The 14,405-nt window shown below is 40.6% G+C and overlaps 1 protein-coding gene and 1 long non-coding RNA gene across 4 annotated transcripts; both read left to right on the forward strand.

Moving 5' to 3' along the window:
* The first annotated feature begins 862 nt into the window (after nucleotides 1-862).
* zgc:154075 (uncharacterized protein LOC556929 homolog) lies at nucleotides 863-6,742 on the forward strand. 3 transcript variants are annotated; one of them, XM_053425843.1, is made up of 14 exons: nucleotides 863-1,021; nucleotides 1,322-1,430; nucleotides 1,735-1,819; nucleotides 1,906-1,979; nucleotides 2,325-2,384; nucleotides 2,645-2,752; nucleotides 2,964-3,020; nucleotides 3,248-3,378; nucleotides 3,664-3,718; nucleotides 3,928-4,020; nucleotides 4,127-4,261; nucleotides 4,877-4,978; nucleotides 5,389-5,550; nucleotides 5,708-6,742. In XM_053425843.1, the coding sequence occupies exons 1-14, from the start codon at nucleotides 948-950 to the stop codon at nucleotides 5,834-5,836; spliced, it is 1,374 nt and encodes a 457-aa protein (XP_053281818.1). In that variant the 5' UTR covers nucleotides 863-947; the 3' UTR covers nucleotides 5,837-6,742. The 3 variants fall into 3 exon arrangements, with proteins under 3 accessions (XP_053281818.1, XP_053281821.1, XP_053281820.1); XM_053425846.1 differs by having other exon boundaries at nucleotides 891-1,021; nucleotides 1,329-1,430; XM_053425845.1 differs by having other exon boundaries at nucleotides 904-1,021; nucleotides 1,299-1,430.
* A 1,683-nt stretch (nucleotides 6,743-8,425) lies between these two features.
* On the forward strand, nucleotides 8,426-9,926 carry LOC128442745 (uncharacterized). Its single transcript, XR_008338878.1, has 3 exons — nucleotides 8,426-8,744; nucleotides 9,506-9,631; nucleotides 9,716-9,926. It is a non-coding gene; the product is annotated as an uncharacterized LOC128442745 (long non-coding RNA).
* Nucleotides 9,927-14,405: the final 4,479 nt, after the last annotated feature.

A 14,405-nucleotide genomic window follows, 5' to 3' on the forward strand; every position in this document is an offset into this window, starting at 1 on the left:
GTATTTGTCATGTGTAAGTGAACTCAGGGTCAACAGTACAATATAGTGTTGGACGAGGACAGTTCAGCTCAGCAATACCATACAGAATTAAAAAAAAAAATTAAGTTAAGTTAAGTTAAATTAAATTAAATTAAATTAAATTAAATTAAATTAAATTAAATTAAATTAAATTAAATTAAATTAATCCTGCGCAGTCCGCTTCTGCGCAGGAGGTAAATGTTTTTTTTAAGTTAAATTAAAAAAAAAAAAAAAAAAAAAAAATCCTTACAATTTCAGTAGGGCCTCACTGTTTGTCAGAGTTCCTGTCAGTGCTTGGGCCCTAATAAAGCAAAAATAAATGAAGAGAGAAGATTTTTTTTTAATGTAAAAGAAAGAGAATAGCATTTACATTATAGGATGCAAGTGTAAAACCAAAGTGAAGAGTTTACTGTATCTCTATATGTATATAACTAATTGCAATTTGTTTTACTGGACCTGATTGGTCTGTCTGAAAAACCCCTCTTTCCTCAGTTTTATTAAGTCTCATTATTTGTCTGATTTTACTCTTTTTATTTAGCTTGAAATGATGCCTTTAAAGTTGATAATAATGTCATCTTCCAGGTATCCTTCAACACAGATAACCATCTCCTGGTGTGTTAATAAACTGATATTTTCAGACTGTGAAGCTGTGGCTGAGGGGAAGAGTGGGTCGTTCTGCAAACAGAACTAATCCCGGGCCGAGTTGTCCTTGGGCAAGATAATGGACCTTTGATCAACGCGTCAACATAGTAATGTATAGTAAACTCCGCCGTTTCCGAGGAGCAGTGAATGCAGCAGCTGTACCTGCTGCACACTGTAGGGGGCGCTGGCACCAGGCTGGGATACGTCATGACTGCTTTAAGGTGGTATTCACCGCACGAAGAAGTGAACATCTCTGGGGCTGACTGAACTATACAGCCTCCATAACCATGGGCGGAAGACACACACATACACACACACTCACACACACAGAAGGTCTTGACAGGCGTGTGGAACAAAGCAGGTACTGATCCAAGCAGACATGTCATAAACTGACAGACATTATTCATAGAAACGCTGTTTAACACATGGATTATGTATTCTTACTTATGTTAGTGTGTTTAACCCATAGACTGTATGTAAAGCAGTTAACCAGTGTGTTTAGATGGATAGAGGGGTGTGAAGTCTGCAGCCCACCCTCAAATCAGGATAATCTGTGCCTAGCGAATGATAACATATCATAGGGACAGTCGAGGTGAACAGCGTCACTGACTGGTGGCTAAATCTTCCCCTGCATTGAGTGAGGTGTGTCATTGTGTGAAAGTTCACAGGGAACCAGAATGACGTCCCCCGTCACTGTGATCGTGGTGGGAGCTGGATGTCGAGGGGAGATCTACTCCAAGTTTGCATCCATCCATCCTGAACGCATGAAGGTCAGGAGAGAGGGGGCTCTCCATATGCAGCCCCAGATAGTGGGGATAGTGTTTATAACTTACAGTAGTGACAAAAAAAGTATTCTGACATCAGAAAATCCCATAGAGGAGATCACTGAGAAGAAACCCATGACAACATATCAGAGTAAGGTTCATGTCACAAGAGAGAAATCCGAAATTTAGTTTGTATTTTCCCCCTTTTACAACCGTTATGAAGGCGCTTACAAAGTATATTATTCACTTATATATATATTAAAAAAAAGGACTAATTAATACTTGTTGTGTTTACTCCTCATCCTTTCAGGTGGTAGGAGTTGCTGATCCGAGGAAATTTGCTCGCTCTAAACTTCAACAGCAACACAGGATTGTAGATGAAAACGTATTTGATGGTGAGCATCAACAGAATCAAAAGTATTAGTATTAGTATTATTCTAATGTTCAAGTATTGAATTGCTTTTCTTTTCTTTTTATTCAGACTGGCACTGTTTTGTTGAAAGAGAGAGGTTTGCAGATGCAGTGGCAATTTGTACTCCAGACAGCCTTCATAAGGTAAACAATGTACACACACACACACACACCCAGGTGTATATAAAAACACTCACAATTTGGTGTTTTGAGTACTATCAACTACCTCCATCTTTTTTTGTATTTATTTTTGCTATCGCAGAAGAAACACCAAACTTTGAGTCAGTGTGTTATACAACATACTGATACATTTTTTTCTCTAATTCTCATATGACGCTTTCCATATCATATATCTCATCAGCAATGTACAGCTACTGCTCAAAGACTCTCACCTTATTAATGGTGTGAAACTGAAAATAATTCACTTTGTAAACTTTGTCTTTGTTTCTTGTCTCATCTTCGTGGTTATTCAACTGGTTTGTTCTCCAGGAGCCTGCGGTTGCCTTTGCAAAGAAGGGCTACCATATCCTGCTGGAGAAACCAATGGCAGTGAGTGTTTTTTCAAATGAGCTTAAACTTCAAGCATCTTAACATAGAGCATACGTTTAACTTTCAATATGGGTTTTAGTGAGTCTGATTTCTTTGAGTTAATTTATAATTCACATTTTTTATTTAGATTTAAAAGTGACTCTTTAAAGATATAATTCATCCTCATTTGTCAGTTTATGAAAGAATAAAATAATTTTTCTTACTGTGATTGCATTTGTGTGACACTCATGCCCTGCTTACATGTGTCCACATGACCTAAGACAACTGCAGAAGACTGCGTGGCCATTGTGGAGGCTTGCACTAAGAGTGGTGTGATCCTGTCGGTGGGTCACGTTCTCCGGTATGATCCCACCATCCACAAGATAAAGGTGAACACTTCATTTATCATCCGATATTTTGTTTCCCCCGGCTTTACTCCCCTTTTCTTTTGTTTCACACATTAGTTAAGCTGGAATCACAATAGTAAGTACTCTTCAGTGAAAATGCTAAATGATCGATCAATCGTGTAGTAAGGAGGTTAAAGGGGATTGGTTTGGTAGGGTTACTTTGTTTTGGTTGAAAATTGAATTATTTTCCTAGGAGCTGATAGTCGCTGGAGTCATAGGTGACGTGATCCATATTCAACACCTTGAGCCGGTAAGAATGAAATATATGAATATAATATAATTCTTCAGAGCTCCTCATCAACCGTTTTAATTTAACACTCATTTAAATTAAGGCCTAACTGATAGGTCTACACATTATTGGGATGTTTCAAAAAGATCTTCCTGAATCTTATATTGTTCCAATTCAAACTTATATGCACCTAAACATTGTACAGAGCTTCGAACCCATGGAACTAATATGATGTCACATGTGTACAGGTTGGGTTCTATCACTTTGCACACTCCTTTGTTCGAGGGAACTGGAGGAATGAAGCCGAGAGCTCTTTTGTTCTTTTGGCCAAGTCGTGCCATGACATCGACCTGATACACGACTGGGCTGGAGCACGCAGGTAAACCATCAGACAGCCGTCAATGATAAACTCCACGCTGGCATTAGGTTTAGAAATATAATGCTGAATTAAGTTTGAATTAAGGTTTGAATAATAATAAGTAACTTTAAATAATAAAAAACACAAATACAACATTTTTCTGCATTGTTTATTCTGTAAATAAAACAATTCGTATCTGATAGTTTATCAGATCTGTAGTCTCTTGGTTTTTAAGAGGTTCTTTTCTTTGAGTTTATCCTGTTTTTCCTCATATTAAGCTTGAACCCGACAGTTTCTACATTGCAGGTGTTTGAAAGTGTCATCATTTGGATCAGTGAGCCACTTCCGAAAAGAAAACAAGGTACATTGACGGTTCACAGTGTGAGGTCCAACACAAACAATCACTCGTAAAACAACTGCAAACAGAAACAAACACTTTCCTGATTGTATTTTGTTGATTCAGGGTAGAACTCTGAAACAGCTTGAAGATCCTTGCTCTGCTCTACTGTTTCCAGAAATGTCCGTCCTTAGCATGACTATTAAGAGGGATTATTGTTTGTTGTTTGTCAGCCTGCGGGTGCCGGAATGCGCTGCCTGGATTGTTCCGTAGAAAAAGTCTGTCCATACTCTGCACGCAAAATCTACCTGGACAGAGTGAAAGAGGTGAACACTTCCAACAGATAATCTGCATTCAGCCGTCGATGAAAATGATCATTTACCAGTTATGCTTCATCTTTTATGTGCTCTGTGTATATGTTTATGTTTCTAGGGTCACACTGGCTGGCCTGTTTCAGTGATATGTCCGAGCTCGTTGCCAGACATCGAGTCAGTAACCGAGGCACTTAGCGCTGGACCGTATGGCCGCTGTGTCTACGAGTGTGACAACGATGTCTGTAGTAATCAGGTAACAGTGGCTTCACAACAGATTCTTAATCTCCTTGGCACAACTTACTATCCAGCTTTAACCCTCTTTGTTTCGGCTTGAATAAAACTCTAATTCCTGTAGAGATGCACCAGTATTCATGTTGCTATCAAACATACGGTTAAAATAAACTCTAGTATCAGATCATAATGTTTCTTGTCTAATGCGAGTATTAGAAACCGAACTGGGACCTGACATGTTACAAATCAAACTGGGATGATTTTCAGATTGAAGAAATAAATGTGCCTGAATTGTGTGACAGCATCAACTCACATTCATTCAAGAATTAGCCGCACAGTGTCACTATGTTGTTTTTATTTTGGATGAAGCCACAGGCGGTATTGCCCTTTTGTACATGTCCACTCTGAACTATTTTTTATTGTTGACATCCTTACCCCTCTATTTATTTACTAATGTAATATTTCTCTGCCATTTGAAAAAAAGAGATTTGTAACCAAAGATAGTTATTTAGATAGAAAACTCATAATGTACTTTTCTTTAAAAATACTGTATATATGGGAGGTCATTATTTACAGTTAGAGACATAACACACTTTCCCCTTTTGTCTTGTCTTGTTCATCTGTTGTGTTTGACCAGGTTGTGAACATGGAGTTTGAAGGGGGCCTGACAGCGGCCTTCACCATGGTCGCCTTCACTAAGGAAATATGCAAGCGGAAAACAACCATCTATGGCAGCAAGGTAGGACAAAAAGAAATGTGGAATTCAGATACGAAAAGGAAAATAATTCTGATATTTCAAATACAAGAGATGCTGTGAAGAATAAATAAACTAGAATTCCATTCCATAGAGCCAAAACCGCCAAGGCCCGACAGCCTCGCTTGTTACCATACAGCAGCTGAAAAACGACACCAACCCCGAAATATGTCTGAATTTGACAAATAGCAGTGAAAAAATAAATTCCAGTTCCACAGTTAACCATTCAAATGCATTCCGTAACACCATAGTAAAAAAAAATCACACAGATTTAAGCTATACTGGATTAAGAGTTGACTAATTGTGATGGATTGTAAGGAGCTTGCACTGCACGTGTATGATGGATGTATCAGCTACGTGCCACAGTTTCCTTGTACTGATGTGTGTTTCCACAGGGGGAGCTGTCGTACGATGGCAATGATGTCTGCGTGTTTGACTTTCTGACCCAGACTTCTATCAAGCACACAGTGCAGGATAATACACCCTGGGAGTTTGGCATGAGTGGACACGGTGGAGCCGACTACCACCTGATCGACGCTTTTATTTCCGCTGTGGCAGTGAGTAAACTCTGTAGAGCTTTTATTTTTCTCCTTAGCCCAAACCAGAATGAATCATTTTGTATTCTTGCAGAATATGAAAAGATTTGATTTGAATCTTTTGTGAACAGTTTAGTCGTTGTTTTAACTGTTACTGTGTGTTTGTGTGTGTGTGCAGAACAATGATCCATCCCTGATCCGATCGGGTCCTCAGGACACGCTGCTGAGCCACCTGCTGGTGTTCGAAGCTGAGCGTTCTCGTCTGGAGGGCAGGGTGGTGTACATCGGTGATGGTAGCAAGAGCTAGATGAAGGTTCTCCGCTTGAAAAGCAAACACTGCTTTCAGACATGCACTGAACTCCAGGTAATCTCCTGACATTCTCCAGAGGGGCTGTATGTGAGAACGCAAAGGTCCAAATGAGGGGCTCCAGCCATTCTCCAGAAGCCCCCTAGTGAAAACCCCGGATAATGTCTGAAGGAGCCCATGTGAGAACACAGCAGGAGATCCCCTGGAGGATTCCCCATGAGTTAGTGGGCATGTTAATGACGTTTCCAACACACTTCAGACGCATAACTGAAAAGAACAAATAAAATAAATATGAGGAAAGCAGTGCCACACACCTAGAGGAAGATGTCAGGAGAGCTTTTGATGACGAGGGGTGACGTTGGTGTTGCTGTGCCGCAAACAAAAAACACGTGATCTCCTCTGAGGAATTAATATGTTAGATCCTGCCTCCTACATGCTGCGCCTCACCCCTCAACTGAATGCTCCAGAGATTTCTGTGTCCGAGCTGAGTATCCTCTGCTTCGTGTTTCATGTGTGGGAAAGTCTCCGGAGAAAGTCATGTCTGAAAACGGCTCATGAAACCTGGATGATTAAAGACACAAATAGACTGATGAGTGAACGACCAAATGTGTGTTTTTATACTCATGATTTTGTTCCAATTACAATTTACTGCTGTCTGTGTTTGTGTGACTTATTGAAGGACTAGTTTTTTTTTTTATTAGATTATGTTAGATAAACATATTTTTGCACTCAATGTACCTCTGAATCTCATCCCACTCATGATCTGACTTCTACTACATGTGTCACTTTTATATCTCAAAATATTCATGATTGCTGAAGACGAAAAAGTACTAATGAACAAAACTACTTGTTATTTAACAGAAAGCCCTGTCTTTATTTTGACTAAAATAAATCTCTTAATGGATATTTATCACGGATTGTGAATTGATGCACTGTTGCACTTTTTTCAAAATCATTTTAATTAGATTGTTTTTTCTCTGACGTCTGGTGCATTTATGGTTCATATCACACTATAAAAACATTTTCTATGAAGTCAAACAAAGCACAGTACATTTGTAAGAATCTGATGCATTTGTTTAATTTTGATTAAACAAACATTGACATCTTCAAAAACGTGCAGTGCCCATTTCTTAGCCCCTGGTTGCTTGCACTATGGGACTAAAATTTTATGTAATAATAATACCACTGTTTGCTACTAAAGGTATTTACATTAGTTTAGCATGGCTGAAAATGACCATTGTGTAGTTATGTTGTTATTTGTGTTATATAAACAATTAATAATATAATCAATTATTTATATATATATATGTACTCTTCAACCTTCCTTTAGTTTAAAACTGATCTCATAGAAAATGAGTAACAATAGAAAAACCTCTCCTCTGTCTCCTCTGCCAGGCATTTGTTAGTGAAGAAGTAAAATGAAGACTCATTTTCACAGCACTGTCAAGTAACATGTTTCAAACACAAGATGTCACTATTTCATTTGATTGGTGGTTAACATTATGGGGTAATAATAGTTTATCTTGTTACAAAGTAATTAACACTTTAAAATGCTGGAGAATGCCACGGCAGTAATGATAACACATATAATGACTGTGTGGAAATAAGGTCAACACACAGACAACAACAGGAGAAGGCAGCAAGTAGCTGGTACAGCAGCCAAATAAATAAGGCACATGGTGCCACTCTTTATGGGAATAGTGGGATGGCAGAAGTTACATACACTCAGATCTATTAGGTATCTATGGATTAATATGTCAGCTTCTTCAAATAGGTGACACAGTGTGGTCACAGGACCGTAGGTTAATGTTCTATGTAATCTGGAGTGTTTTTGTTCTCATATAATTAGTTTTTTCCTAAATTAATTTTGTGTTTGAGAATAAGATTTATTGTCACTATTTCTTTATTTTAAGTGCTCATTGATGTACTAAATGTCTAGGAAACTTTCCACTGAAAAAGCAAAAAGTTAGTCACACTGATCAATTGAGCAACATTGTATGTGAGTTAAGTCAGCTTCCAGATTTGTAGCCATGATAAGTAATGAGCACAAATTTAGACAAATCCGAGCAGGTCTTCAGAGTAGTTAGATCAAGGCAGTGCAACTCACTTTACCTCATGGGCTGTGGTGTTACAGGTCTGAATCAGATACTTTATGAAAAGATGGACGACATGACAGCCAAAGCCTCCTCCATGTTATTGGAGGTATGTTCAACTGTTCATTTCTTTCATAAAAACAGGGGGAAACATCATTTTTGACAGCTGGGACTGACTTGTGATTGGTTGTTTGTGTGTATCAGCAGGGCCTTGTTACCTCGGCTCCATCTTTTAAATCTGGGATATTTTAGCTTCATTTCTGGACAGGAATCTCCGACGGTCTGTGGTCTGAACACCTTGAGGCAGATGACACCTGCGTTTAACATTAGATTTTTATATTTGGCTTAAATGCAATGTTGTTGTGACTAAATTTAAAACAGCGAGTAAAATCTTATCAGGTTATTACTGTGCATGAATATTGTGTGACTCACTCTGCATCACACTCAGGTAAAAAAGCTCTACACTTTTATCAGGCAATCACATTCCGTTATGGAGGGAGGCGTCCTTCTTAATTACTCCCTGAACAGCACACCACTCGTGGACCTTGCAACACAGCCAGGATGACTAACTCTGGAGTGCGGCCAAGGGTCCATACTCCCAGATGGATCACATTGTGTGGATGGTGGGACTAACACAGTCATATGAATGCTGTGGCAAGAAGGGTGTGTAAAGAAAACTGAAGTCATGACGAAATGATTAATACACGGTGCCAGGATGGGATTATACAGCAGTGGTTTGAAGGGACACTCCTTTGGGCAATGCTTCAGTTTCCATTTGATGCAATCACCTCAGCAATTTACAAGTTTAACCTCTGGTAATACATTTTCTCTTCTTCCACTAAAAAACTACTTTTAGGGATTTTCTCAACCTATCTTTATGGGCATGTTTGCTCTCTCTCTCTCTCTCTCTCTCTCTCTCTCTCTCTCTCTCTCTCTCTCTCTCTCTCTCTCTCTCTCTCTCTCTCTCTCTCTCTCACACACACACACACACACGCACACTAACACAAGCTGCTAGATAGACTGGCAACGTGCTCCAGGACGAGTTTGCAAACTGAGTCAGCAGCTGTATTTTTCAATGACTCAACCGGTCCGCCACAGAGCCCTTTCGCTTCTCTGAGCCCTGCCCTCCACCCTCTCTCGCTGCCTCCATTTGCTCGAGTCCTTACCTCAACTCAGCATCACTTCCTCCCTACTTACTAGGATACGCCTGAACTCCCAGTAGCTATAAGAAGAAAAAATATTCCCAGGAATTCCACTCTGTTGTCAGTATTTATGGAAAGGCTATGTAAAGACTTCATCTTTACTTTCATCTGTTTACTTTTTTATGCTCATTTCGCTTGAAGCTCTACTTTGCCAATACTGACATAGACTGGTTAGATATGGGTTTGTTGTGGCTAGTGATGTGGGGATTGTTTCGCAGAGCTAATAATCCTAATGATTCTGTGAGTCATCACCTGTATGAATCAGTAATGTTGCCAGGAAGAGACTCCTACGGCTGCCTTGACTTTTGTCTTCATGCAATAATATCTGTCTGGAGGGCTTTGATAAAGTCACACTGCTATTTTCCTACTAACAGGACTGGCATCCTTGAACGAGGAAGTGGAGGAGGAAAGCAGTTAGGGGAGCAGTAAACTGTAAAGCATTGGTGCAGTCTGGCTCTATCGGTGACTCAACAGGAAATGATGGAGCTGGAGTACGTAAGGTGAGAGAAGGGTGGGAGTGAGAGATATGGTGAGCAAGAAGGTTGACTTTGTCATGCCTCAGGACTCTGAGCTATGTTCTTCAGAGAGACAAAGAGAGAGCACACCGTGGTTTTTCCTAAGGATATACTGTATGTGGGCCATGAAGACACAGCTGGCCTCACCCCTCCACCCTCCCACCCTGATGCTATTCGGTGTTATAGAGACATGACCACACAATCACATGCAAGGTAAACAATCAGTTTGCAAAAGTGTCTTTCTGTTGCCCTCCTTAGCGATCAATCTAGAAATCGACTTTAACCCCAGAACATGGTGCAAACACTGTGAAGAAATAAGCAAATATTGACTGTGTCTTCCCGTCACCATCATTTACCATTTACACAAAAACACCCACTGTCCAGCAAACTTGTGTCAACAAATACTTTTTACTCTGATACCAGGCATAGAGAACCGACCTACTAACTCCACAAATGTCTGTCTGTGTGTGTGTGGCGCGTAAGTGTATTATAAATGGCCCGAGAAAGTGCAGTGTCGAATTTGGTGCCATTTGGACAAGTGGACATTCAATATTAATAAAGTTCTAATAAACAGGCGACCGGTGCTTTGTGGTGGCAGTGGAGCAGCGTGCCTGCAGCCTAAGGACCCATTTGAATGTTTTCTTTTACGTAATCGGTCAAACTACAGCAGTGGTCGGCAACTGGGTCAAACCTCGGGTCCAAATTGCAGCCAGATAATTTACAGGTTCTGGTCTCCATGGCAGAAACATTCACTGAATCACAAGTTGTCTTCAAAGTCAGATAGCAGTGTTTATTTTGTTGCTGTAATGCTTTATATCAAGCTGAATTAAAATATCACCAGTTAAGTTAATTCTTCAAACATATTCAGTGTTATTTCAAAATCTTCATTGTAGATAAACCAGGTAGGATGATCACAAAGTTTTCCAACTTCCCTCTGCACCACAGAGTGTTTATAAAAAGCTCTGCACACACACACAATAACAAAGTACATATTATTATTAAATATATTGTTGAAGTGTTTGAGGAGGACTCTCTAACTACAAGGAATAATTCTGAAATAGCTCCAGAGCATTAAGACAAACCAAGAGAATAGACCAAAACAAACAGACGGGTTAAAACTCTAATTTTTGTGATCTCATTCTTCTTCCTCTCATTTCAACTGAAACTCTTGAAGGGGAGATCAGATTCCCACAGAGCGGAAGGCCTCCTGCTGGGCCTGCAGACCCTCTGCACACACTGCCCTGAAAGCATGGGCAGCGCAGTTGCCCCGGCCTCCTGCGTTGCATCCTGGGTAAAGAATTCCTCTTTTCATGCTTGGTGCTCTGGCATTCATTGAAGCTGTCCCCATGAAATCAGATGTCACAGAGTTTAAATCACTGTAATCCTGGCCACTTCCTCAGTCACTTCCTCTCCCCATGGCCCTCTTTTGTCTTTCTACCCAGGGCATTTTCTTTCTTGTCTTTTTCAGGGATAGCACGGCCCCACATAAAGTATTTGTACATGTTTGAATTGTGTGTTTTCCACCTCTTATCCAGTCATTTGCTTGTAATTACGTTTTATTCGCAGGACATTGTACCAGTAATGCAATTGGCACCATTACAAAATCAGTTTTGCATTACAATAGATTTCACATTTTCTTTGGCAGTTGCTGAGCTGTGCAACAGTTAAAGCAGCAGCAGCACTAACATCATTCTTCAGCTCATCCTCCTCTTCCTCCCAGTGGCTGTGGCTTCTGTGATAACTGAGCTGTCTCCTCACGGGATGAGGTCAAAGGCTGCGGTGCGACGCCCACTCAGACATTTGAGGAGCACGATTCCTTCCTGATGCCTCCAACTTGTCAGACCCGACCGCATATCCATTAAATTAAAAAACGATTAAATGAAGGGGTTGTTTTTCACAGTGCACACAACTCAGTAGGCAGCAGCGACACATTTATGAATGGTGCTGATCCAGAACTTGACAGGACAGAACTTGTGGAAGCCTCTTTACCCCTTATTCAAAACACATCCTCTGTTTGGCAGTGCACTTTGAAATGAAAACGTCAAACATGACTGCTCCACGTCAGGCTGGAGGAAGTGGTGGGAGGTAACAGAGAAGCAAATATAAAGAACAAAAACGTGACGGCATCGAATCGGAGAGTTTCCTGATAATTTCTCCGGATGACAATGCCCCCGTGCCCCACCACAAGGGTTACTCATCCATTCACAAACTTCTGATTTAATAGATAGGAATTTCAACTCCTTATACACGTAGCAGCTGTAACTGAGGCACGTTACCATGTGATTATTTGTTAAATGAATACATCTAACAGTATTTCAGCTTCACAGGGACAACGGCACCGCAATTAAAGAAGAAATGTGAAACTCAAACATAAGCCCGGTCGACCGTGACTTTGAAAACAGCCCCAGGCCTTGTCTGTCAAGTATGTAACGGCGCTCTAATTACTATTACATGTTTGTACACAGCTGGTTCCTCTATAAGTGAATTCCCTGTGTCACCATGTCAGCACACCAACCTACACAAATGTACTTACCACAGAACACATATGTTAACACCTACATACTTCATTTCATATTCCAGCTTGAGAGGTTGTTAGATAGGTGGTGGGTAGAGATCAATCTTCGAAAATGTTTCTCATCGCAGGGATTATCTGCTGCTCACAGCGTTTTCATGGAGGGGCCGTGGAAACTGATCTGCTCCCTCTATCCAGCTTGATATTTCCTGAACTGTCACTAGTGCATATTTCCTGCTTTAACCTTGAGGTTTCGCGTCTTTAATCAGGCTGAGCTCGTGAAAAAAAAAGAGAGTGATGATGAAAAGAGCCCCTTGATGTGAGGGACTTCCTTTAGAGCCATCCATCACATCTTTGTAAAAAGGAAAAAGCACAAGGGAGGGGATGGGAGGGTGGGTGGGTGGTGGCGTTGGGGGGGGGGGGGGGGTACAGATGTGGGAGGTGGGCTTCTGACTGCCCTGACATCTGTGAGGGACGGAGGTCTCTCAGAGCAGGAAATGACTTGACCTTCCCTGTGGGAGACTGGCCCGGCCCGACAACAACCCCCACAGCTCTGTGCATCCTGGGTCACTGCGGGCGCCCACCGAGGGCCGTGGATCACCAGCAGAGAGGCAGGGCCGAGACAGTCTGCTGGTCCAGGTGGCAACACATGAGGGTTTTTGGGACGTCACTGTCTGACTTTCAATAGAACAAATGAGCTAACTCAGACATTTAACAGGGATTTATTGTATTTAGAGCCATGTCTCAAAATCAAGACGAGAGCTGCAGCATTACCCTTTAAGGGCAAAGCCTGACGTCACAAGGGACGGCAGTTTCTCTTCTTCGTATGTCCACACTCGACCCACATGTGCTACCAATCACTTCATTGCACAACAGGAAGTTGATCAAACTGCGTATTTGCTCAAAAGTATGAGTATTCCTTTAAGCAAACAAGTTACGGGGGATGGAGACTGGATGATTGCAGCAATATGAGCACAGCCGAACATCACATGTGATGTATTTCTTTTGTCGGTTTTTGATTTACTGTGGGTATACGCCACTCCTTGGTCCATATATGACCCTATATGGATTTTATTGGTGTATTCTGGTACGAGTTAACAGTAGGAAGGAAGGTCAAAGGGTCATTAGTTATCTCTGACACTTTTATGAGGTGGTTATATTATTCAGCACATTAAAACATTAAATATGTATTTTCCGGACGACTTCTCCAGATTGTGGTTCCAATAAAAAGTTATGTGATAGTTTGGTGGAAGACTGTTGGCTCAGTGTGGTCTGGACTCTGTGGTCAAAACAAGAACGGCCTGCATTCACTTCCCTGTTATGTTCTGGTTAACGGCCTCGTGCATTGTCCCTGTGCCTCTCAGCGTGAGTGAAGACAAACACAGACAGTGAACTCTGATGTGACATGCAGGCTTCATCCACCACGATCCGGCTGCTGCTCTCTATCAGTCATATTTATTGTCCTCACGCCAGAAGCCACCCACACACTCTTTCGGACTCCCACTCAGGTCAAACCAAAATTGTCTATGAAGGGCAATTTCCCATACACCCATTGGATTGAATTCTGATTCTCGAGGCGACTTTTTTCATTTCACCTATATGGAGTCAATTTGCATCGATGAAACATTGTTCTGGACTCGAAGTAAAGTCACATGTCTCTCACTGATTTCAACACACTTGGGAGAATTTTCTTTGCCCTTATACAAACTTTTTCCACTTGTATATTGAGCTGATAACCCACCAGGCCGACAACTTCTTCTCTGATTTGAAGTGATTGAAGGTTCAGATCTTTGAAATCCATTACTAATAAAAAAAATATTATCACAAATTGAATTATTACAAATAAAAGTACTTATTATGCTGAATAACCCCATTCAGAGTGTAATTGGACTATAATTGCTAATACTTTTAATATCCATGTTTAATGTGTGGCTTAAATGGTCAATAAACAATGTGGTCGATTAAGATCAGATTAAAAATGTTGGTGGGGGACTGCTTGTTTAAGAACATTTTATTTTATGTGGCATTGATTAGTTCAACGTCTCATAAAACTTATGCTATATTGTCTCATTGTTTATACTCAATTTAAACTCAAATTTAAATTTAGATATATACGCTTACTCCACCCAGGAGCGCCCCAAAGGCAAATACCACTCTAAAAACTTTAAATTTGAAATTATTTAACAAGAGTAAAGAATCGAGAGACAACTTTAGTCGGTCAAATGTAATGGATAAAAAATAGCCCGA

The sequence above is a fragment of the Pleuronectes platessa genome, chromosome 6 (assembly GCF_947347685.1).
Source record: "Pleuronectes platessa chromosome 6, fPlePla1.1, whole genome shotgun sequence".
Taxonomy (NCBI): domain Eukaryota; kingdom Metazoa; phylum Chordata; class Actinopteri; order Pleuronectiformes; family Pleuronectidae; genus Pleuronectes; species Pleuronectes platessa.